The sequence below is a fragment of the Squalius cephalus genome (genome assembly GCF_949319135.1).
Source record: "Squalius cephalus genome assembly, chromosome: 16".
In the NCBI taxonomy this organism is placed as follows: domain Eukaryota; kingdom Metazoa; phylum Chordata; class Actinopteri; order Cypriniformes; family Leuciscidae; genus Squalius; species Squalius cephalus.
Genome location: NC_137137.1, coordinates 33,954,444 through 33,977,933, shown reverse-complemented (window position 1 = coordinate 33,977,933; position 23,490 = coordinate 33,954,444). Strand labels below are relative to the sequence as shown.

Genomic DNA, 23,490 nt, shown 5'->3' with positions numbered 1-23,490 from the left:
CATTAGTTTAATTAAGATTTTCTCCCAGAGTCCAAAGCGTTTGTCACATTGACTGTCACAGTTTTAATCGTCAGATGTCGCAGCCAGTTTGGCCCTGTATTTGCCCGTCATCTCTTTGGGAAGCGGGACGAGACCGGGATGAGGAACTTGACCCTCCACTTCACTCATACACTCCCGCAGGAAATACTTCTTGTGCCCGAAGTTAGCGGGGTTTGACAACTCCATTTTAGCCAGAGCTTCAGCTTCAAGAACGTGACTGTGGGCAGAGAGACAGAAGCACAGGCACATTAAATCTCATTATATCATGGCATACTGTGATCAATGTGATCAGGGGTGTGTTTCCCGAAAATATAGTTCTAACGAACATTAACAAACAGCATCGCAGAGTTGTGTGTTTGGAGCGACAGATCTCGACCTGTGTTTAGAAGCAGAGTTTCTTGTTTGTATGACATGTGGACTCAATACATCCTTATCTTGAGCAAAATAAGCAAGCTGACATTCAATACAATATGTATCTTTTATTAAGAATATATACAAATGTCATTTACGTATTTTAGTTTGTCAAGAGATTTTTTGAAGAGTGCGCATGTGCGAACCATAGACTGTAAAAAATATGGACAAAGCATCTGTGACGTCACCCAAAGACTTTCTGAAGAACGGTTTTGAGGCCGTTTATGGGGGGTATGGGCAGCGCCATCTTGTGTTCAGAAAGGATACAGAGATGGTATGATGTGTTGTGTCAGATCATGGCCGAGACGTCAAATTTCAGGAATTCCACTCGGCGCAGCCTATGCTCATTATCAGCTGTCAATCAAAGTTAACCACGCCCTTATTTGTCATACATTTTATATCTAAATACGATCTAAACTAACGAGTTAGAAAAAAATTCACCCCCCTCACAGTTGTCAGGCACTCGGAACCTATCGAAAAATACAATAAAAGTCCATGGGACCAACCTGTAAAAACATGAATTTATGCTGTGAAAACGGACATTTTAACATGGGGTCTATGGACATTTGCTCCCTTTTGGGACCTGCCCCTAGCGGATTTTCAATGTATTGCAGTTTTTTGCACTTCCGGGTAGGCTTCATTTTTCAGATTAGAATGTTGCCGCTTGGTGCGAACGTGATCTAGTGAGTAAGAGCGAGTGTATGATTGAATCTGGAAATAAAGCAAAATAACTGAGAAAAATGAGAAAAAGGCAAAGATGGATTTGAACTCAAATTTGCTACGGTTGACAATCCAGCGTTTTCCGCAAGTCTGTTTGGCCCAACCAGGCGTCAGTGGGCGGAGTCAGAGTAAATAGCCTCTGCTAACAAGGTGGGTTACTTGCTCTTAGTGTAAATTAGGGGTTCAGATAGTTTTAGGGTCACGGTACTGTTCGGTATGTGCTATGTTCAGGGAAAAAATAACTACTGTCAAATAAATATAAAGAAAATAAGAACAAATAATCTAAATACAAGCAACAGCACAAAATACATACAATAGAGCAAATATACGGGAAAAAAAATACAGAGGGATTTATGGATATCTACTTTTGTTATCCTGTAAATCAGAATATACTGTCAATAGCCTTAAAAAAATGATTTTCGCCATGTTTTTTGGAGTAAAATGTTATATAAATCAGGCTAGGAATAATATATTTACAAATCCCTCTGTAAATGTCTTCATAATATAACTAGGTACAAGACTGGAAAGTTTGGTGTATATAGGTGCTACTGAAGTGGAGATTTCGGAGAGAAAAGTCATTTTGAGAAAACGGGCTTTAAAGATTTATCATCAGCCAATGAGATTGCGCATTCAGCCCTTTTACTTTCACGATTGGTTGCTGATGAAAAGGAAATGACCATATTTGGATCCGACAGCATTGTACAGGAGAGAGAGAGCTTTCCAACGGTATATGTGATGACGGGGTGCAAACAGCGATCGCGGAGCAGCGTGTTGATTAAGAACACCAACTTTTGTTGAATTTAGGAGAAATCTACAAACGCAAACAGACAAAGTGTAGTAAAATAAAGACCTAAATGTGTATTTCGGACTTTTTTTCACCACAAGTCTGAAAGAAGACATGTTATTGAAGACAAATATCCCAAAATCTCAAAATTGACCAGTAAAAAAAAAAAAAACTATGTTTTTGCGTGCCGTGTCTCGCCTTCAGACGTAACCGACTCTGCTAGGATACTCAGCAAGACTGGCGTGTTGACATCATTTGTGTGTGAATTAGTCTGTTGAAGTGCAGGACTTGAAAGAGAACTCAATATTCACACACTTCAGATGAGAAATCTTCTCACAGCCCACGCCAGTTCTCATTTGTGTCTTCTGATTTGCTCTTGAATGTTTAAAGACTTAGTTTACCCAAAAATGAAAGTTCTGTCAGTAATTACTCGCCCTCATGTTGTTTCAACCCCGTCAGACTTTCGTTCATCTTCAGAACTCAAATGAAGATATTTTTTATTAAATCTGAGAGCTGGATCACTCCTGCGTCAGAACGGAGGCTCACTATTGGCCAGCATCACACGCATCACACACATGACCAGCGTCGGCCAATAATGAGCCTCCGTTCTGACGTACAACCCAGAAGCGCTGCGCTGTTACACTACGTGAACTCACTCAGAGACACACAGAAGAACATGAATAGTGGAATAAAGTCGTTATTTTTGTCTGTTTTTGCGCACAGAAAGTATTCTCGTCGCTTGATGAACTTAAGGTTGAGCCACTGTAGTCACTCGGACTATTTTAACGATGTCTTTACTAACTTTCTGGACCGGCAAGTTTCAATAACAGAGAAGCCTATGGAGTAGTGAGACAGCTCTCAGATTTAATCAACAATATCTTCATTTGTGTTCTGAAGATGAACGAAAGTCTGATGAGGTTGATCAACATGAGGGAGAGTGAGTACTGACAGAATTTTCATGTTTGGCTGAACTATCCCTATAATTTAGCAAGGTTTAAATGAGTTTAGTTCAAACACAGACCGCAGCGTGTGCAGTTCAGTCTCTCCTGCGTTTGTGCACTATCAACACCCGGGTGATGACGCAGTGAATGATGGTCGTGTTCGAGCATACGGCACTCGCATTGAACAAAGTTCACAAAGAGTGACTGTTTTGTCCACGTTTTTTTTGGATCATCGCTGTTGTAATGTACTGGGAACCCAAAATGTGTCCATCGACAGAAACGTTATTGTTAAATGTTAAACATGCATTAGCCGAACTCCGTCTGTCTGTGTTCTTTTCAATAAACCATATTATAGATGCATCGTCAGATTTAAGAGGAACCGCGGTGCAAATGCATGCTGAACCGTGGATGGAGAACGGTACGCTTAGTTTTTTTACCAAGAAACATTACACCCCAAGTGTAAATAGGCACTCCAGTGTTTCCCACACATAGACTAATAGACGGTGCGCCACAGAATCAACAGCAGCCGCCACATATTGCGTTACGTTATGTATTAATTTTTTTTTTACACTATTTAAAATACGCAGCGTATTCGTTCAGCAGCATTTCCTTTCCCTGCTCTCCCTCCGTCTCTCTGTCACTCACGCGTCTGTCTGTCTGTCTCTCACACACACACACACACATAGCCCCTCCCCTCCGTGCACACCTCTTCTGTCTCCATGAAAACAAGATCAAAAAATATTTTATATTCTGAACACAATGTTGTCAGAGTGTTAATGTTGCAGTCCCGACCCTTAGCAAACAAGCGATTGCGCCTTCTTTAGCAAGTTAACTAATGTTAGTCGCAAGTGTGCGGTAAACTGCAGTTGGGTTGTCGAGGTCAAAACACTATAAGCTGTGAATCAAATAAACTTATAGCCTAAATAATGTTATGTCATTTTTAGGGTGTTAAATGCGTGGATTTTGGGTTGGGTGAAGTATTTTTGATTAATATTTAAAATTATAAAGTTCGGTGTAACGAAATATTAACGAAAAAATTATTTTGAAATAATAACTTTTTCCGAGTTTGATCTCATGGGGACTTTAAAGCACATCATGCTCCGCTACTTACTCCGGCTTGCCAAGGATCTTCTTCACATGGTGTGTGATTTCTTTATGATGCTTTCCTTCTACATCCACCAACACCTGCTCTCCATCATCTGAACACAGAGCCAGAGGTTAGAGGATAAAGCCCATCTGAACACAGAGCCAGAGGTTAGAGTATAAAGCCCATCTGAACACAGAGCCAGAGGTTAGAGTATAAAGCCCATCAGAACACAGCCCTGAGAGTCAGACACTCACCGAGGTAAAACCGCAGGAAAGGGGATGGAGTCGTGTTTTTGAACATCATTATCTGAACCCAGGGGTTTTTGTACTGGATTTGAGGAATGTTGAAGAACACAAACTTCCTGTCAAATACATTAACATTATACTTCACATACATGAGTGACTTTGAAACATCTATCGTGTTTTTAACCTTCAATTCTCATATATTGAATCTTCTTCTGACATCAAACAACACAAACAGTATTTTATCCGATATATTGACTGTGAAAACGATTAACACTCTTTCAGTAAGACCTTTCTGCCTAATAAAGTCAGCTGTTGTTGATGTTGTTATTCTGACCTTGCTCCTTCACTCAGATCTCCATGCGTGTTATAATTGACAGTCATAATCTTCACCGATTTCTTAAACACAACTTCTCCTTTCTGCAGATACTCCAGCGTCCTCCGTATGGGGAATCTTCCCTTCATCGGCATGATTATAGGATTTACTTGAGTAACACTGATGATCCAAAGACGTGATCCCGACACATCAGCTCATGCTGCTCCTGCCTCGCTCTTATTGATGACGTCAGATACACGCGACATCGGGCGCCGCACAGAACGAACAATCTAGGTGCGTTCCGTTCCATTAGTAGTAGTAGTCCCGTAAGTGGACTTCACAGGGTATTTCGCAATCTTAAGTGAGATTCCAATCCGAAGGGCACTGCAAACGGCGAAGGGAATAAGGGAACATCGATACATCACTTCACAGGAAGTGGAGAGCAAAAATCACTATGAAACATTCCAAACAAATTGATTAAATCCATCAACCAAATCAACCTAAACTTCATTTTGAGAAACAGACCACATTATATGAAGAAAAGCAATATGGTTAAAGACACAAAGGATGGAGGACTGTTATTGATTTTGACTGCCTTAATGGAACCTTAAAAATAAATTGGTTAAAATCTTGGATCAAATACAGCAACTCCTTTTGATATTGTATTCCAAAGATCTTATTCAAGAAAATTGGAGGATTAGAATTTCTTCTTAGAGTGGACTTTAGTGTTAACAAATTACCTATATCATTGTCAGAGTTTCACTGACAAATACTCTTGTATTGGAAAATGTTATACGTATAACTTCTCACCCCACACACATCTGTACTCTGGAACAACAGATATGTTTTGCACCGCAACAGATCTCTGTTCTTTGAGGATTGGTATGGGAGAGAGAAACATATGGTCCATAGGCGACTTAATGGATACCAACGGACATCTTTACCCCAAAAGGCAAAATAAAAATAACATCCTACAAAAATTTGATAAAGATTCAATCACTAAACTAAGAACAATGTATCTATCTAACACTCCCTATACCTCCTAAAGTGAAAGAAACACACTTCAGAGTAATGAACAACATTTACCCCTCTAAAGAATTACTGAGACTTCGCTTTGGTATAGATGAATACATGTACATTCTGTGAAAATGATGTCGAAACTACGGACCATGTGTTTTTCTCATGTAATGTGATACAGATATTCTGGTGTGATATACATAAATGGGTTAAGCAACAGATGTCTTCATTCCCAACCTCTATCTCAGTGACAACATAACATTTGGATTGATATTGCAAAACAAGTGTGATGAGCTCTGTGCTTGGTCTTGACTACAGCCCTAACACACACACACACACACGCGCGCTCGTGTAGGCTATACATACACTTATGTATGTGGATAGATAGATTTTTATTTATTTGTGGTAGCCTACATATATTTCATCCAGTATCATAAAACTATAGCTGAAATTCCTGTTAAATTCTAAAAGCATTTTGTTCAGGAACAGACTCATGCACATTTTACACATATAAACTTTTTTTAGGGCCTTTACACATAGGCCTATTAACTTTATTTTAGGCCTTTACACATATAAACTTTTTTTACACGCACACCTGCAAACTAACACCGTTTTTACGGCGACACTCAAATAAAGCACGAAAAGAGCTCTTTTCTGTCTGTCATATGTAGGTCACGTGCCCACTATAATGTTCGCACGATGGGAGGTCCGACTCATTTCCGCGAATCGGTTCTTTCGAACTGTTCATTTGATAAAGCACAATACAGTAACTCTTTCACCATTTTTACATGCTCCATAACGTTCAGTTCAAATAAATACATATTTTGGCCTATTTTTTCTAGTTTTATTGATAAGGATGTTTTTACAGGTCACGTGATTGTGTTGACAAATGAAATCGGCTACAGGCCGCGGTTTGTGTTTAAAAAAAATCTTAAAGAGGAGTCGCAACCTTTGGAATCGACTCTAGACTCAAGGGCGCAGGGTCGGTGTGAGACGTCAGCGGTGGGAGAAAGCAGAAGTGAAACGTGGTAGGATCGCTGGTTGAGCAAGTGTTTTGGCGGATTTGCATAAACTGTACTGTGACTGTATATCATGTCAACTAGTTCAGATGGAGACGAAATGGATTGGACGATACCCAAAACAGCAAGATTGAAAAGGGCTTTAAAAGCAAGAAATAGAGGGAAAAGTTGGTCAGAGTATAGCGAGACTGGCGAGGGAAGTACGAGCAAGAAACTGAGATCTAATCAGTCTGAGAAACAGAAAACTGATAACCTGGAGAATGGTCAAGGAAACATATGGAAAGTTATTATTGAGTTTAATCAGGATGGTGGACATTACCACCCGATCAAACTTACTAAGGCAATTGAGAAAGAGATTGGCAAAATTACATTTGCTAGGTTTATGAGCAATAAAAGAATACTGATACATGCAACTAGCAAACAACAACAAGAAAAGATACTGAAAATGTCCTCACTTCAAGGGGAAAGAATGAAAGCACACATACCAGGGGCAATGACAAAAGTGAGAGGAGTTATCTCAGGTGTACCATTGAGTATGTCAATGGAAGATGTCAAAAATGAGATTCAGGGAGGTAAAGTGATTGAAGCCACACGGCTTAAAAGTAAACGAGATGGATAATTAAAGGAAACACTATCGGTTGTAGTGCAATTTGAGAAAGCTTTACCTAAATCAGTGCAAATAGGGTACATGAATTACAGTGTGAGAGAGTATATTCCCAAACCTATTCGATGCTATAAATGTCAAAGAATGGGACATACGGCACAGCAATGCAAAGGAAAGTTGAGGTGCGCTAGATGTGGTGGTCAGCATGAGTACGGTAAATGTGGAAAGGATACGAAGATTAAATGCTGTGACTGTGGTGGTGAGCATAGTGCTGCGTTTGGAGGATGTGAAGTACAAAGAGAAGCCAGAGAAGCCCAGAGGGTGAAGATTCTAAGTAAAGTGTCTTATGCAGAAGCACTAAAAACAGTGAGAGAAACGGCATCAAATAAAAGCCCCAGTGGAATGGTGCAAAGAAACAAAGTAGCAGTTAACCAAACACAAAGGCAGACTCCTGTTCATACTCCGGTTACATGTGATCACAAGTGTGAAGTTGATAAGGAAACATTGGCAGTTAAGAAGATAAACTTTGTGGTTTTCATTTGTCACACTATCAATGTTGCGTCACAGTTGAAAAAGAAAAGTGATAGAATCAAGGCTATTGTGGAGGCAGCAGAAAGATTTCTTGATATAGATGTTAAAGCAGATCAGATACATGAATTGTTAACAGTACTTGGAAATGGGGAAAATACACAAACTGAGGGTTAGGACACTAGTCATGGTAATGCACATACTACAGTGGAATGCCAGAAGCCTCATAGCTAATGGTCAAGAATTTAAAAAATATATTTATGAATTAGATGTAGTTCCAGATGTAGTATGTGTACAAGAAACTTGGTTACAACCACATTTGGACTTTGTTATACCAGGGTTTAGTTCTATAAGAAATGATAGGCCTAACAATCAAAATGGTGGAGGGTGTGCTACCTTTCTCAAGGATGGGCTGGCATTTAGAGAGCTCCCTTGCCCAGAGGATATGGAATGTATTATGGTCGAGATATGTAGTCCAAGGTAAGAGGGTCATATTAAGCTGATTAATTTCTATAACCCATGCAAAAAATTAATTATTGACAAATTAAAAGAGATGGCAGGGAGTGTATACAGGAAAGAAATATGGTGTGGAGATTTTAATGTGCATAACAGCCTATGGGGTAGCAATCATACAGATAGTAATGGGAACATAATGGAAGAAATTATGGAAGAAAGAGTATTGGTATGCCTTAATAATGGACAGGGTACAAGAATAGATGTGAATAGGGGTATTCTATCATGCTTGGATATTACACTGGTGTCAGAAAGATTAGTTAAAGCATGTGATTGGCATGTTAAGAGAGAAACTACCATAGGTAGTGATCATTTCCCAGTTCTCACTGTAATTAATACACACATTTGTATCCAAGAAGGGATGTCCATAACCAGATGGTGTTTTGAGAAAGCAGAATGGGGAAAATTTAGGGCATGTTGTGAAGAGTCAGTTAATCTGGTTAAATTTGATGGAAATATAGAAGAATGCACAAAGCAAATTACAGAACACATTATAAATTCAGCAATATGGAGTATCCCACAAAGAACAACAAAGGGAAGGAAGAAAGTGGTACCTTGGTGGAATGAGGAATGTAGCAGAGCTGTTAAAGAACGAAACAAGGCATTTAGAACATTAAAGAAAAATCTTTCATGTGAGAATGTTATAGATTATCAAAGGAAAAGGGCTGTGGCACGTAGGACAATAAAGTATAACAAAAGGAGAAACTGGAGAGAATTCTGTTCCACCATAGGCAGAGGAGTAGAGTTAGGGGATATATGGTCTATGTTCAAGAGAATGAGTGGGAAAAGGACGTCGGTTAAAATTCCAGCTTTGATTGATAGAGAGAAGATGATAGTATCAGATAAGGGAAAGGCAGAAGTGCTAGGGAGGACTTTTGTGGCAGTACACAGTTGTGAACACCTTAGTGATATACATAAACAGCAGAAAGAACTTGCACTTAGAGAGAATAAGGAAGTGAAGTTAAAAAAGGAGGATGGCATGTCAATACTAGATGTGGATTTTACGATGTCAGAACTCAACATACCTCTGCTGGGCACTGGATATACAGCACCTGGGCAAGATCAATTATGTTATGCTATGTTCAAACAGTTACCAGTTGAATCATTTAAGTTAATATTAAGACTTTTTAATAAAATATGGAGGGATGGAATAATACCACATAGTTGGAAAAGTGCAGTAATATTACCTTTCAACAAGCCTGGTAAGGACCCAGCTAATCCTGATAACTATAGACCCATAGCATTGACATCCCACTTGTGCAAATGGATGGAGAGGATAATAGTTCGCAGATTATCACATATATTGGAACAGAGAGGATTACTGACCAATATACAAAGTGGATTTAGAAAAGGGCGCTCCACAACAGATGCTCTAGTTAGGGTAAGTAATGATGTGGAAAAGGCATTGAAAATGAAAGAACTAATGACAATTGTATATTTTGACATAGAAAAGGCATATGATACCATGTGGAGGGAAGGTTTGCTTATTAAACTAAGTAATATGGGTATTGGAGGAAGGTTATATAATTGGGTTATGGACTTTTTAACAGGGAGGAAAATTAAAGTTAAAGTTGGACCAGAGGTATCTACAGAATTTAATGTGGACAATGGTATTCCCCAGGGGAGTGCAATTAGTCCGATACTGTTTAACATAATGATTAATGATATTTTTTCAAAAATGGATGGATGCATAAAAACAGCACTATATGCGGATGATGGGGCCATTTGGATGAGAGGAAAGAATGTGTCATATGTATTAGGTAACATAAGGAAAGCAATTAGGGAAGTAGAGATGTGGTCATATAAATGGGGATTCAAGATGTCAACAAGCAAATCTTGTTATATGATGTTTACAAAGAAGCGCAAGTGCCATGTTGAAAGTTTAACATTATATGAGCAGACAATGGTGAAAGTAAATGAATTTAAGTATTTGGGACTATGGTTTGATAGTAGGTGTACATGGAAAACGCATATTAAGCACTTAGAAACTAAATGTAAAAAAGTTATTAACCTGATGAGAGCTGTGGCTGGATGTGACTGGGGTGCAGAAAGGCAGTCGTTAATTAACATCTATAGGGCTTGCCTGAGGTCATCAATAGACTATGGTTGCGTAGTTTATGGTGCAGCGGCAAAAACAATATTGGAAAAAATTAATAGATTTTACAGTATACAGCATTACGTGTATGCACCGGAGCGGTTAAGACAACCCCCATTAATGCTATACTCATAGAAGCAGGAGAGATACCCTTGGAGTTGAGAAGAGAGAAACTGGCGATGGCGTATTGGATTAGATTGAAAGGAAGTGGGAAAGAAAACCCAGCAAAAGAAACAATTCAGGAATGTTGGGAGTATTCCAAGTTTCAGGGGCTTGGTTTTGGATGGACAAGAGAAATGAGAGTGAGGGAATATGAAATGGAAGCCTTAAATTTCACCACGGCCAATCCAGTTAGTAGAATTCCACCATGGTTCTTTCCAGAAGTAAAGGTTGATATTAATATATTGGAAAAGAAAAGAGAATGGAGAATGGAGGAAATAGGAGTTAAAACAAACCTTTACATAAGAAACAGTTACTATAATTATTTAAAGATTTATACAGACGGATCCAAGAATAAACAGGAATGTGTGGGTGTTGGAATATATATACCAGAATTTAAAATCCATTTCTCCAAAAGACTATCTGACCGGTTATCAGTGTACACAGCAGAAATAGTAGCAGTCATTATTGCACTACAGTGGGTTGAAGAGGTCAGACCTGATAGGGTGGTACTGTGCACAGACTCTTTGGCCGTAATTAAAAGTATTCAGGCAGTAACATCAATAAGAGAGGATCTATTAATAGAACTTTTTAACAGTTTATTTAGATTACATCGGGGTGGTATAGATATTCAGTTTTGTTGGGTGCCAGCACATGAGGGGGTTAAAGGGAACGAGATGGCAGATAAACTGGCCAAAGAGGCACTGCTAAAAGTAATTATAATTACAATTCCACTAGGAAAAGGTGAAGGCAAAGCAGTGGTTAAAAGGAAAGGTCTTGAAATATGGCAGAAACGATGGGAGGAAGACAGGAAAGGAGATATTATAAAATACAAAAAAGTGTCAGTATAAAGAATTACATGGAAAAGACCAGGCGTGAGGAAATTGTAATGACAAGACTGAGAGTGGATCACACAGGGCTGAATGTATGGCACATTATTTTTAATGGGGAAAAGGAATAGTGAGAACTGTGAAAACTGTGGGGTTAAAGAAAATGTTGAACATGTAATATTGAACTGTACATTGAATGAAGTGGAAAGACAGGTGCTTAAAGATAAGGTTCAGGAGGCAGGAAGGGAGTGGAATCTGGTAGGGATACTGGGATCAGAAGGAGAAGGAATAAGAATCACTAGGAAGGCTTTATTTACTTTTTTAAAAGACTCAGGGTTATGGAGTAGAATTTAAAATGACATGATAATACACACTCCAGTACAGTAGGTGGCGGCATGCACCTAAACGTTGTTTGCAGTCCGCCATTAAATAAGAGAAGAAGAAGAAGAAGAAGAAGAAGAAGAAGAAGAAGAAGAGACTTCCTGCCGAACCCGAGGCAAACCGAAACAAGTGACTCCTGTCAGGGACTGGCAAAAACTTATTGCGGCCGATTTTTCGACGAACTCTCTCTGACCAGGGTTGTGCCTATCAGAAGGTAAGTATTTAAATTTTTTTAGAAAACCTGCAACTGACCTGGAGCTTTGAACCAGCCAGGCGCGTCGTTAGACATGGGAAGCCCCGGATGTTTTTTTATAGCCCCGGATCTCAAAAAAATGAATGTATTGATAATTATTATTAGGCAAAGTGGCAAGCAGCACGAGTCCACGAGCCGGCGTGGCCAGCAGAGCCATAGAGAGAAATTTAGATCTGGTGGCCAGTAGCGCGAGTGTTAATGGATCACCTGAATTCAAGTTCAAGCACCGGTGTTACAATATATTCGGTTCCTGAGATATTTGGTTCCAAAGGGTGGAGCTATCATGAATATTCACGAGACCATAGCGTGGGCGGGGCAATCAATACAAGCGAGTGGAACAGAAATTATTAGTGTGAGCGCCTCAGATCCTCTTTTACTGTCTATGCTCAGATCGCGTTTTGTTCTAAACTACTTCTATAACTGTTCGTTTCTCACGAATGACTGAGATTAAGCTTTTTAAATGTCTATTATTGCATTTTTAAATAAATATATTCTTGTGTTTTTATTCTGTCTCCCAAAGTTGTCTGTAGGGTAAATATTATTAAAATAGCTTTTATATTACGGTTTCCAATATAGCTTTGAATGTTGCTTTACACTCAACTGAAAATCTTTTTGATACACAACTGTCAAAGGTTATCATAAATGTTAAGCTTCAGCAGTTGTTTTCTCTAGCAATGCTTTTTGAACGTTGGTCAAATTAAGTGATAATTATTTCAATTGTATTGATGTAGCAAGGTCCAAGTAAAGAAATGTTATACTTTGTGCAATTTGTCGTTTTGAATGTGTTTTATTTGGCAATGTAAATTTCAATTTTTCTTACAGATATAATGCATTGGAGTACCAAATTAAGGGCTTTGGCACCTAGGGCAAATAAAAACCTCACTATATAACATAGTATAAGACCTCATGTAAAAGTAGCATGTTTTGATCATGAAGAGACTATTAGAGAAATCACTAAGTTAGTTAGTTACTAAACACCTATGATTGTGAAGTTCTGTGCCCCTCTAAGAAGGACATATATATATATATATATTTAGAAACACCAGGAACCATTTTTTCAATTCATACAAGGTTTTAAACATTGACAGCCAAAATGACAAATTCAACAAAGATGAGGAGGTTTATTTATTTGAATTGTGGTTGAGACACGTTATTATTTTAAAACATCACCATAGCTAATTGGCCAAAACTGTGTACAATAGTAAATTGCATAGAAATATTGTTCAGAAAAGAAGTTTCTCAGGTGTGGAGGGACATGGACATATAAATAAAAAGTATTGTCATTCATAAGAATTTAATATATATAATTTTTATAATATAAAACAATATACATAAAGTTATCTACCTATCCTAAATTTGATCTAGACTGTTTAAATAATGATAAACAAAAACATCTGCCTCAACATATTTCTGTGTAAAATTTATTGAGGTTTTTTAAAGCATTCATTCATTCGAAAACTCGAAATTACTTTTATTGTAAGATGAACTGTCTTAAAATTACATATTTTATTCATATTCATCTGTAAAAATGAGAACGTTAGACAAGAGAAACACATGGGCTCAAGGACAAAATTAATACAGCAGGACAAATAAAATATTTAATTTATTATTCAAATATTTTATTTATAAATACCTTTCCTTATTTTTTGGTATACCCATCTACACCAGTGAGTTTTTGTGTACACTTGTTTACAAAAAGATTACATAGAATGATAACATTAATAAACTGATAAGATGTAGGCCTATTTTTTATGATTAATGATTAGTCATTATTATAAATTAATTTGACCACTGTTCTAAAGCATTGCTAGAGAAAACAACTGTTAATGCATCTGAAGCCTAACATTTATGACAACCTTTGATGAAGTAAAGGTTGTGTATCAAAAAGATTTTCAGTTGAGTCAGTATAAAGCAACATTCAAAGCATGCAGCATGCAACTCCAAGTTCTTATGTCGTCTTGAGCTATCAGCCTATAATTTAAAGGCTATTTTAATAAAAGGCTGACAACTTTGGGAGACATAATAAAAACACAAGAATATATTTGTAAATATTTATTTAAACAGCAATCAGACACATTTTAAAAAGCTTAACCTCTGTCATTCATGAGAAACGAACATCATGGAATGTCAACAACAACTAATCTGGGAGAAATTTAGAGAAATATAGGTCTTCCAACGCTTCCTACAGGATCAGGTCTGTAAAAGTTCAGGCAAACTCAGAGTCCTGAAACACATGCTATAAAACGATGAATTATTTATAAAATATATACGAGTAGTTTAAGCTTAACTTCGTTCAACCTTATTTTGAAAGAAATAATCCATAAAACAAAATAAAACACGAGGCGCTCACACTAATAATTTCTGTTCCACTCGCTTGTATTGATTGCCCCGCCCACGCTATGGTCTCGTGAATATTCATGATAGCTCCACCCTTTGGAACCAAATATTTCAGGAACCGAATATATTGTAACACCTGTTTCAAGTTTCTCACGGATGAACTTCGGGGGCGCGCGCGCCGCACCGGTTTAAAAAAATAACGCAGTCAGCACCGCCGCACAGTCTTCAGTCACACAGGCTATGTTGTCAGGCTATATGTCAGTAAAACTCAGAAAAACTAACTTACTTATGTAACAGTTTTACTCTGGTTGTGTTTGTTCTCTAAACAGTGAAGACGACGCTGATGAAAGAGGTCTCAGGATCTTTATTCTGCAGAAATACAGAGCACAATTAATTGGCATACACGTCTCTCCCCTTCAGTCTGCTCATACAGCACAGAGAAAGCAGCACGCTTGTCAGATGAGCGAGAGAGAGCACATTTGACCCAGTCAGCGGCAAATGTGCTTCTCAAGATCTTAATTTAATCAATCAATACTTACAAAACATAGGGCAAATAATAAAATAAATTAAATCACAAAATATAGTAAGCCACAAAACACAGGTCACCCTTATGGCATACAAAATAATATATAAGGGAAAATATAATTTCTTCACCATTTACTTGTATCAGTAAATACATTAGATGGGGGAAAAATGTCAAAAGTTACAAGTTAATTACACAAATAAACTGTCACTTTAAATATGACATCACTTTTGCATACAGACCTCATTCTTTTTTGTATGTATCAAACTCATATAAACTTGATATTAAACATTTCAAACATTTCTCAACATATAACAAACAATTGAACACACCTGCAGAAATACAGAGCACAATTAATTGGCATACACGTCTCTCCCCTTCAGTCTGCTCATACAGCACAGAGAAAGCTAGGAAGCAAAACTAGTCAGTAAAACAATCAAAAAACAACTAAATGCATTCAATTTCATGACATCACAGCTTTTCATTTCACTTAACCATCATTTATCTCATGAAATAAATCGATTACATTGTTTAATACACATCAAAATGTCCCTACCAGCACGCTTGTCAGATGAGCGAGAGAGAGCACATTTGACCCAGTCAGCGGCAAATGTGCTTCTAAAGATGGCGCTGTTCGCACGAGGTATCATTTGCGTCACCAATTTGTGCCCCATATACAACAATATTCTGCATAAATGGTTCCCACTAGAATTATGTACATTGTAGCAGATTACAACTCAGCACACAAATATAAAAACACAAAAAAAAAATAATTAAGTTTTGATGAAGTTCACTAACGATCTTCATGACATTTTACAATTTTTTTAAACCAGCTACATACTCCCCGCTGAACTTCACAAAACTAGTTCAATATGGATAAATAGCTGTTCAAAAAGCTACACACAAGATAAACATTTTACACTTGATACACTCAACACAGCAACATATGCTTCCCAAACCACAGGGAAAGTGACCTAAGTAGGCTGATCAGGCCTACTGAGGGAACACTTGTAAATAGGGTGCCCCAAACACCACTACGTAAAGTTCAATGTGAGTTACTTTTTGTTTTTTTAAATTATGAATTTTGGCTCTGTCAACTCAATAGAATGATTTGAATAAACTCAAAGGAAACACTCTCATACTAATGTGACTGCTCAATCCATTTTATGACAATAAAGACCTGGCAACCCCATTAACTGAACTGGTCATAGTCATGTTTTGGGTCATGTTCTGAATTAATCTGTTCACAGGTTTCACAAGCCTACCAAGTCTGGTTCTGACTTGAGTCACCACCTGATTAGGGAGCGAATCCACAGGATCAGAGGTCTGTACATCATCAAATGAACCTCCCACTGATGCAGATATCAGTGTATCACAGGTCAATCCTCCATTACTTGAACGTTCAGAAACATTGTCACATCTGAAAGAATCACCCAAAGTTGCTGAAAGCACAGATTGTGCAGGATCAGGATCTACTGCCACTGGAAGGACACTCTCTGCCTTAGAGGATGTACTGCCCAGGTTAACATTTGGAGCCACAGACCCTGCTACCCAACTGGCAGTTCGGTCTGCGTTGCTGTATTCCGACATGGGTGTTAGAGCATTGCTCAAAGCTACTCCGCTGCAGTCATCAACTGAGTCAGTGCCTTCACTGAATGAGGGTTCAACTTCCTCAGACTCAATCGGCAGAAAGTTAGCTTGGAGGAGCAAGTTCCTATGAACAGTCTTTTCCTGACCAGTGTGGGTGTTGCGGATTCGGTAGGTGTGACATTGAGGATTCAAGGCAACAACGGTGTATGGAATGGACTCCCACTTATCCGCCAATTTCTTGCGACCACGTTCACCTCTGTTAGCCAGCAAGACTTGGTCCCCAACTTCAATACTGCAACCTTTCGTCCTCTTGTTGTATAGGTCTGCCTGGCGTTGCTGACTGGCCTCAGCATTCTTCTGAGCAAGTATCAAAGCTTCTTTCAAATCATTCCTCAATCTCCTCACATACACATCATAATCAATGAGGACATCATCCCTCTCCACACTGCTGAACATTACATCCACTGGGAGTTTCGGAACCCTGCCGAACATCAAATAAAAAGGCGCAAACCCAGTTGACTCATGGGCGGTGCAGTTATAAGCAAAGGTCAACGATTGCAACATCTGCGGCCAGTTTTGCTTGGCCCTAGGTGGCAACGCCCTGATCATACCACCCAGAGTTCTGTTGAATCGTTCAACATGACCGTTACCCATAGGGTGATACGCGGTTGTTCTGGACTTCCTCACTCCAGCAACATCCAGCAGTTCACGAATCAGTTGGCTCCCGAAATTGGCACCTTGATCCGAATGGATCCTTTCTGGGAAGCCATATACACAGAAGTATCTATCCCACAAGAGCCTCGCGACTTGTTTTGCCGATTGGTCTTTACTAGGGAAAGCATGGGCCATCTTAGTAAAGTGATCAGTTATGACCAGGACATCCACGCTGCGACCACTCGAATTCTCCGCAGACCAAAAATCTATGCAGACCAATTCCAGGGGGCTCAATGTTTTGATGCTTTCCAGAGGAGCTCTCCCTTCAGGTTCTGGAGTTTTGCTAACCACACAGCGTTTGCAACATTTAACATGTTCACGCACATCCCGTTCCAAACTGACCCAAAAGAACCTCTGTCTCGCAAGGGATAAAGTCCTACCCTGACCTTGATGCCCAGCTTCATCATGAATGCCCTCAAGAACCTGCTTCACCAACGAACTCGGAACAACAAACTGCAGTCTCCTTTTTCGCGTCAGGACATCTTTGGACACTCTGTAAAGTATTCCATCAAGCATTTTGAACTTCTCCCACTGTTTAAGTGTTTTGATTACCTTGTGAGTTTCTCCAGTTCTCTCACGTCTAGATGGTTTCCAACCTCTGCTCACATAGAACAAGACCCTTGACAGCGTTGAGTCATCCTGCTGCTTCTCCTGTAACTCCCTCAATGAGAAAACAGGCAGAGGACTAAGACCTGGAGATGACAACTGGTGGGTATCCTGAGTGAGCCACCGGGCCGCCCGATCTCTTGTGCCTACTTCCCACTCTGTGTGAACATCAAGGATTGCCGACACCTCAACACTGGTAAGTGAACATGATTCCGAGACTGCAGAGGGATAATGTTCAACATTACAGGTGTTTGCACTCAACCTGAAAACTTCTTGTATGGTATTTTCACGGACTTGCTCCGCCTCTTCAAGCAGCGCACCATACGGCTCTGACATTAGCCTATGACTGACACAGCCACGGATGAAAGGTTGCCTACTCAAAGCATCTGCGACCACATTTCTACTGCCGGGTATGTATTGAATGCTAAAACTATAGGGGGCCAGCTTAGACACCCACCTCTGCTCACATGCATAAAGCTTTGGCTTTTTCATGATGTATGTCAAGGGATTGTTGTCCGTCCAGACAGTGAAGTCATGTCCCTTCAGCCAGTGACTGAACTTATCGCAGACGGACCACTTCAGAGCCAAAAACTCTAGGCGATGAGCAGGGTACTTAGCTTGTGCACGAGTGAGAGCTTTACTGGCAAAGGCAATAGGACGTGCCTTAATTTCTCCTTCTGAGACTTGTGATAGTACAGCTCCTAATCCATCCATAGACGCATCAGTACATAGAATGAATGGTTGGCTGAAATCAGGGTGAGCTAGCACAACAGATTCTAACAGAGCCGTCTTTAGCTTTTGGAACGCGACACTGTGCTCATGTTTCCAATCACTGGGATTCAGTCTCCTAAATGACGCAGCACCTCTCACAGTGGTCTTCTTTCCTCTGGGTGCAGCGGTCAAGGTGAACAAAGGCTTCGCTATACTGGAGCAGTTTTGGATGAAGTTTTGATAGTATAACACCATTCCCAAAAATGACCTTATCTTTTTCTGCGAAGGTGTTACTCCATCTGGCATCATCAGATCAGATTCAGATATGGCAGAAATGGCACTAACTTTATCTGGATCTGTTGCCACTCAAGTTTCGTCAATGACATGCCCCAGAAATTTCACACTTCTCCTCAGAAAATGACACTTCTTTGGGGCTAACTTCAGTCCGTGTGCTCTCAGCCTAGTAAACACCAGCTCAAGCCGCTCAATTGCTGCTTCTTCATTTGGAGCATACACAAGAAGATCATCGAGATAGCATAACAACGTGAGGAAATTCTGATGATGTTGGTCATTAGTCGCATAAAGCTGGCTGGACTGTTACAGAGCCCTTGCGGCAGACGGTTGAATTCATACAGACCCATAGGAGTCGTGAAGGCAGTGAACTTTTTGTCCTCTTCAGACATTATGATGTTATAAAAACCAGAGGTTAAGTCCATTGCACTAAAGAAGACATTCCCTCCCAAAGCTGCTAAACAGTCTGCCTGATGAGGCAAGGGGTGGGCGTCCTTAACAGTCCGAGCGTTCAGCCAGCAGTAGTCCACACACACTCTAAGGTCTCCATTCTTCTTCCATACCAACACAAGTGGAGAGGCCCACTCACTATTGGACTTGCGTATGATTTCCTGTTCCTCCATGTCAGAGAGAACACTCCTCAGCTTCTGGTACTGTGCAGGTGGAACACGGCGGTATGGAAGTCTGAAGGGACGGTCGTCTGATAAACGAATATGGTGGACAAACTCATTGGCCTTTCCGCAATCCAGTTTGTGCTTGGAAAATACGTCCTCATGCCTCCTAATGAGCTGTACCAGTTGCCTCTTCCAATAGTGGGATACTTCACATGACTCAATATCTAAATCACCAAGGCCCAGTTTCTGCAGGCTTTCACTTAGCCCGAAGTCAGGGCAACCTCCCTCATCAATGTCTCTGATGTCCTGGCTCTGCACACTCACCATATTTGTACTGTTGCGATCAGGATGCACACTGAGGTCCTCAACAGCCACAACAGGATAGACATCAGCTATTTTTGAGTTTCTTCTCAGTGTAATAGCCTTATCAAAGGGATTCATGATCCTGACTGGGACCCACCCATCACCAGACATAGAGGCTATGACTCTTCCCACCATGATGCCTTTCTTGTGGGTCTGCGCTTTGGGTGGCTCAATCACAATAGTACTTCCCATGGAAATAGGTGTGCTTGACGGAAGTTTACCCCACACGAGGTGTTCTTGCCGGGGCAACAAAGTGACAGCCTGAGCCAATTTTGCAGTGCCCACAATATCAGGGATTACACTACCCTTCCACCTGTTAATGCCTGACAACATGTTTAGAAACTGCTCTACTTCAGGTTCTCCAGATGACTCAGGACGATTCATGACGTTCCAATAGCTAGAGGTTTGCTTGAGTTGGGTGAGGATGAATTTAATAACATTAGTTCCCAGAATTAACTGATCCCTCTGTCCCGGGACAACAAACGTAGGCACACTCACTGATGCGCCACACACGTCCATCTTCAGCTGATAAACTCCCTTCGGTCTGACTCTAACACCTCCACAGCCAACAAGAAGAACGTCCATGTGCAACTGGTCAACCTGTGCAGACATCCCCATACCCAACAGTTCATGCTCTGTTTCCTCATTGATTGTACACGCCATAGATCCACTATCTAGTAGCGCTTGGACTGTGACTTTGTCGTTCAATAGTACTGAAGTATAGAACAGACTGTCTGCCTTTCCCAACTTCGTGACATTCTGGAACAAGACGATACTGTCACTGGAGACAGACTTGCAACATTCATCATAAACAAATAAATCATCATCCACATTGAGGGTCTGACACTTTGCACTCACATAATCCCCTCCCATACGTGAGTGAATTAGTTTCCCTGAACGTGCGGGTCAGAAGCAGATGGACTAGCAGAGCTGACGACTTTGTGGCATTGCTTCTGTTGATGCCCAATCTCCATGCATGACAAACATCTCCTTTCTCTCATACAATGTGAACGGGTGGAATGATTCCTATCACCGCAGACTCTGCATGGGGAAAAGTTGCGCCACTGAGTAGTTCTCTGCTGTGAGGCAGGAGCACTCTGACTAGTACGCTCCAATACCCTTTCCAGCATACTCAAGACACGCTCCAAAGTGCCTGCTTCCGAAGTTGCAGGATCAGCAGCCTTCAAAGAATTTACAGGGACATTAATGGGTGCATCTGATTTCAAACTCTCTCCCTTGATGACAGCATGAGGGTAGGTAGATAATTCAGCTGCAGCAACTTGGACCGCGCTAACATTATGTGCGACAGCAGACAGTTTTTTAGACTGGACTTCCCTCTGGTGCTCGTCAATGGCCTCTTGGATTTCAGTGACTGACCATTTACTGATAGGTTTACACCGAAACATACTAGAGAGGTTTGGCTCCGAACAGTTTCTGATGAACATCATCGCAATTTCAGAACTCATGTTTTTCATCTTTTCGCCTTGTTTCTGCAAATGACTTTCTGCTAACTCGGCAGCTGCGTTCAATCTTACCCAGTAATCAACAGGGCACTCATTTACTTTGGGTCGAGTCGCGTAAAAGTCAGCCAGCGGTTGACATGATCCAGGACTTTCACTGAAGTAACGCCTTAACACATCATAGATGGTTACAGGGGAGATGGCTTCGTCAGGGCTGCTTTTGAGTCTGACCTTGACAATGCTCTTAGCCCTGCCTAGCAGGTGGCTCAGTATCTCGTCTACCTGATCTGTGTCAGAGCAATCTGCTTTGTGGAGATACAATTCCATCAACTCAATCCACTCCTGAACCGTGTACTTGTCTGTTCCATCTCCTCTAAACATTGGGGGTTCTCTGACATCTGGCTTGACTATCAGGCTGACATTAGTGAGATTTCGGCCTGCGTTAGAGAGCTCTGGCGCAACAGCACCAAATGTGACTGAATTGGAGGGGGTGACTGGGCATTGGCTAGCTAATAGCCGTGTGGCAATGGAATCCCCTATTTGACTGCCTAATTCACCAATGAGATCACGTAACTGCTGCGCAACGTTATCATTAGCATCACTAGGAGTAGAGGCGGTCGGCCCAACAGGATGTTCTGGTACGGTATTAGGTGGTTGGGGACTGTAGACTAATACTCTAGGTCAGGGGTGTCCAAACTTTTTTTAGTGAGGGCCAAATACAGAAAAATAAACAATGGGCCGGGCCACACACTAGAGGTGACATATTGACACATGAATACTGTATTTTTACAACCTGGCTTGTTACTCAAGGTCTCAACATAAAAAGGAACACAAACAAACAGTTTAGGTTTTTTTAAAAAAAACTGTTTATTATTAAAGTATTAATTAAATGCAATGTCAGTTGTGTGTGTTTGTGTCACGATCACTAGCGGAGAAATGGGTGGATCCAACCGCAGCAACATGGTAATCAGGGCAATCCAAATAATCATCATCCATGCAAGAGTCAAAGTCCAAATAATCAGAATCGTAGTCCTCCATACCAGTGTCGAAAAACCATTTAATCAGTCAGATAACGAATAAACAAAACAAGCAAGAACAAAAACGAGAATAGATTAGAAAACAAACCTTAGAATTGACGAGTGACATACAATAATGACTCCGTAACATGAACTAACACAAACAGGGTATTTATGCACAGACACTAACAACATAAATGGGAACAGCTGGGTGTAATTCAGGCGACCAGGGCGGAACAGATAGTCCATCGGGTGGCCAGGGCGGAGACTTCCCCTCGAGCGACCACGGCAAAGACGACCCATCGGGCGGCCAGGGTGGAGGAACAGACACCACCGGCTCAGGTTCAGGAACAGACACCACCGGCTCAGGTTCAGGAACAGACACCACCGGCTCAGGCTCAGGAACAGACACCACCGGCTCAGGTTCAGGAACAGACACCACCGGCTCAGGCTCAGGAACAGACACCACCGGCTCAGGCTCAGGAACAGACACCACCGGCTCAGGCTCAGGAACAGACACCACCGGCTCAGGTTCAGGAACAGACACCACCGGCTCAGGTTCAGGAACAGACACCACCGGCTCAGGTTCAGGAACAGAACAGACACCACCGGCTCAGGCTCAGGAACAGACACCACCGGCTCAGGCTCAGGAACAGACACCACCGGCTCAGGCTCAGGAACAGACACCACCGGCTCAGGTTCAGGAACAGACACCAGCGGCTCAGGCTCAGGAACAGACACCACCGGCTCAGGCTCAGGAACAGACACCACCGGCTCAGGTTCAGGAACAGACACCACCGGCTCAGGCTCAGGAACAGACACCACCGGCTCAGGAACAGACACCACCGGCTCAGGCTCAGGAACAGACACCACCGGCTCAGGAACAGACACCACCGGCTCAGGAACAGACACCACCGGCTCAGGTTCAGGAACAGACACCACCGGCTCAGGTTCAGGAACAGACACCACCGGCTCAGGCTCAGGAACAGACACCACCGGCTCAGGAACAGACACCACCGGCTCAGGAACAGACACCACCGGCTCAGGTTCAGGAACAGACACCACCGGCTCAGGAACAGACACCACCGGCTCAGGAACAGACACCACCGGCTCAGGCTCAGGAACAGACACCACCGGCTCAGGCTCAGGAACAGACACCACCGGCTCAGGTTCAGGAACAGACACCACCGGCTCAGGCTCAGGAACAGACACCACCGGCTCAGGTTCACAAGTGATGGGAACAAACAAGGATTATGGGAAATGTGGTTCCCGGATGAATGGAGACAGGAAGGAAGGGACCTCTAGTGGACACCCAGTGGAAACACA

The 23,490-nt window shown here is 41.2% G+C and overlaps 2 protein-coding genes across 5 annotated transcripts in view; one reads left to right on the top strand and one right to left on the bottom strand.

The window, feature by feature from the left end:
• Window positions 1–17: 17 nt before the first annotated feature.
• mrps25 (mitochondrial ribosomal protein S25) lies at window positions 18–12,175 on the bottom strand. 2 transcript variants are annotated; one of them, XM_079896297.1, is made up of 5 exons: window positions 11,939–12,175; window positions 4,562–4,924; window positions 4,237–4,343; window positions 4,007–4,094; window positions 18–256 (listed from the first exon to the last, which is right to left on the bottom strand). In XM_079896297.1, exons 2-5 carry the CDS (start codon window positions 4,693–4,695, stop codon window positions 64–66), a joined length of 522 nt encoding a protein of 173 aa, XP_079752423.1. In that variant the 5' UTR covers window positions 4,696–4,924; window positions 11,939–12,175; the 3' UTR covers window positions 18–63. The 2 variants fall into 2 exon arrangements, with proteins under 2 accessions (XP_079752423.1, XP_079752424.1); XM_079896298.1 differs by having other exon boundaries at window positions 12,147–12,164.
• The window catches only part of LOC307173287 (tumor necrosis factor receptor superfamily member 14-like), a 27,262-nt gene continuing 15,515 nt past the window's right edge, over window positions 11,744–23,490 (top strand). For all 3 annotated transcript variants that reach the window (XR_013823820.1, XR_013823821.1, XM_079896287.1), the window contains exon 1: window positions 11,744–11,900. The gene's annotated coding sequence lies outside the window, so the exon portion shown is untranslated. The remainder of the gene's footprint in view (window positions 11,901–23,490) is intronic.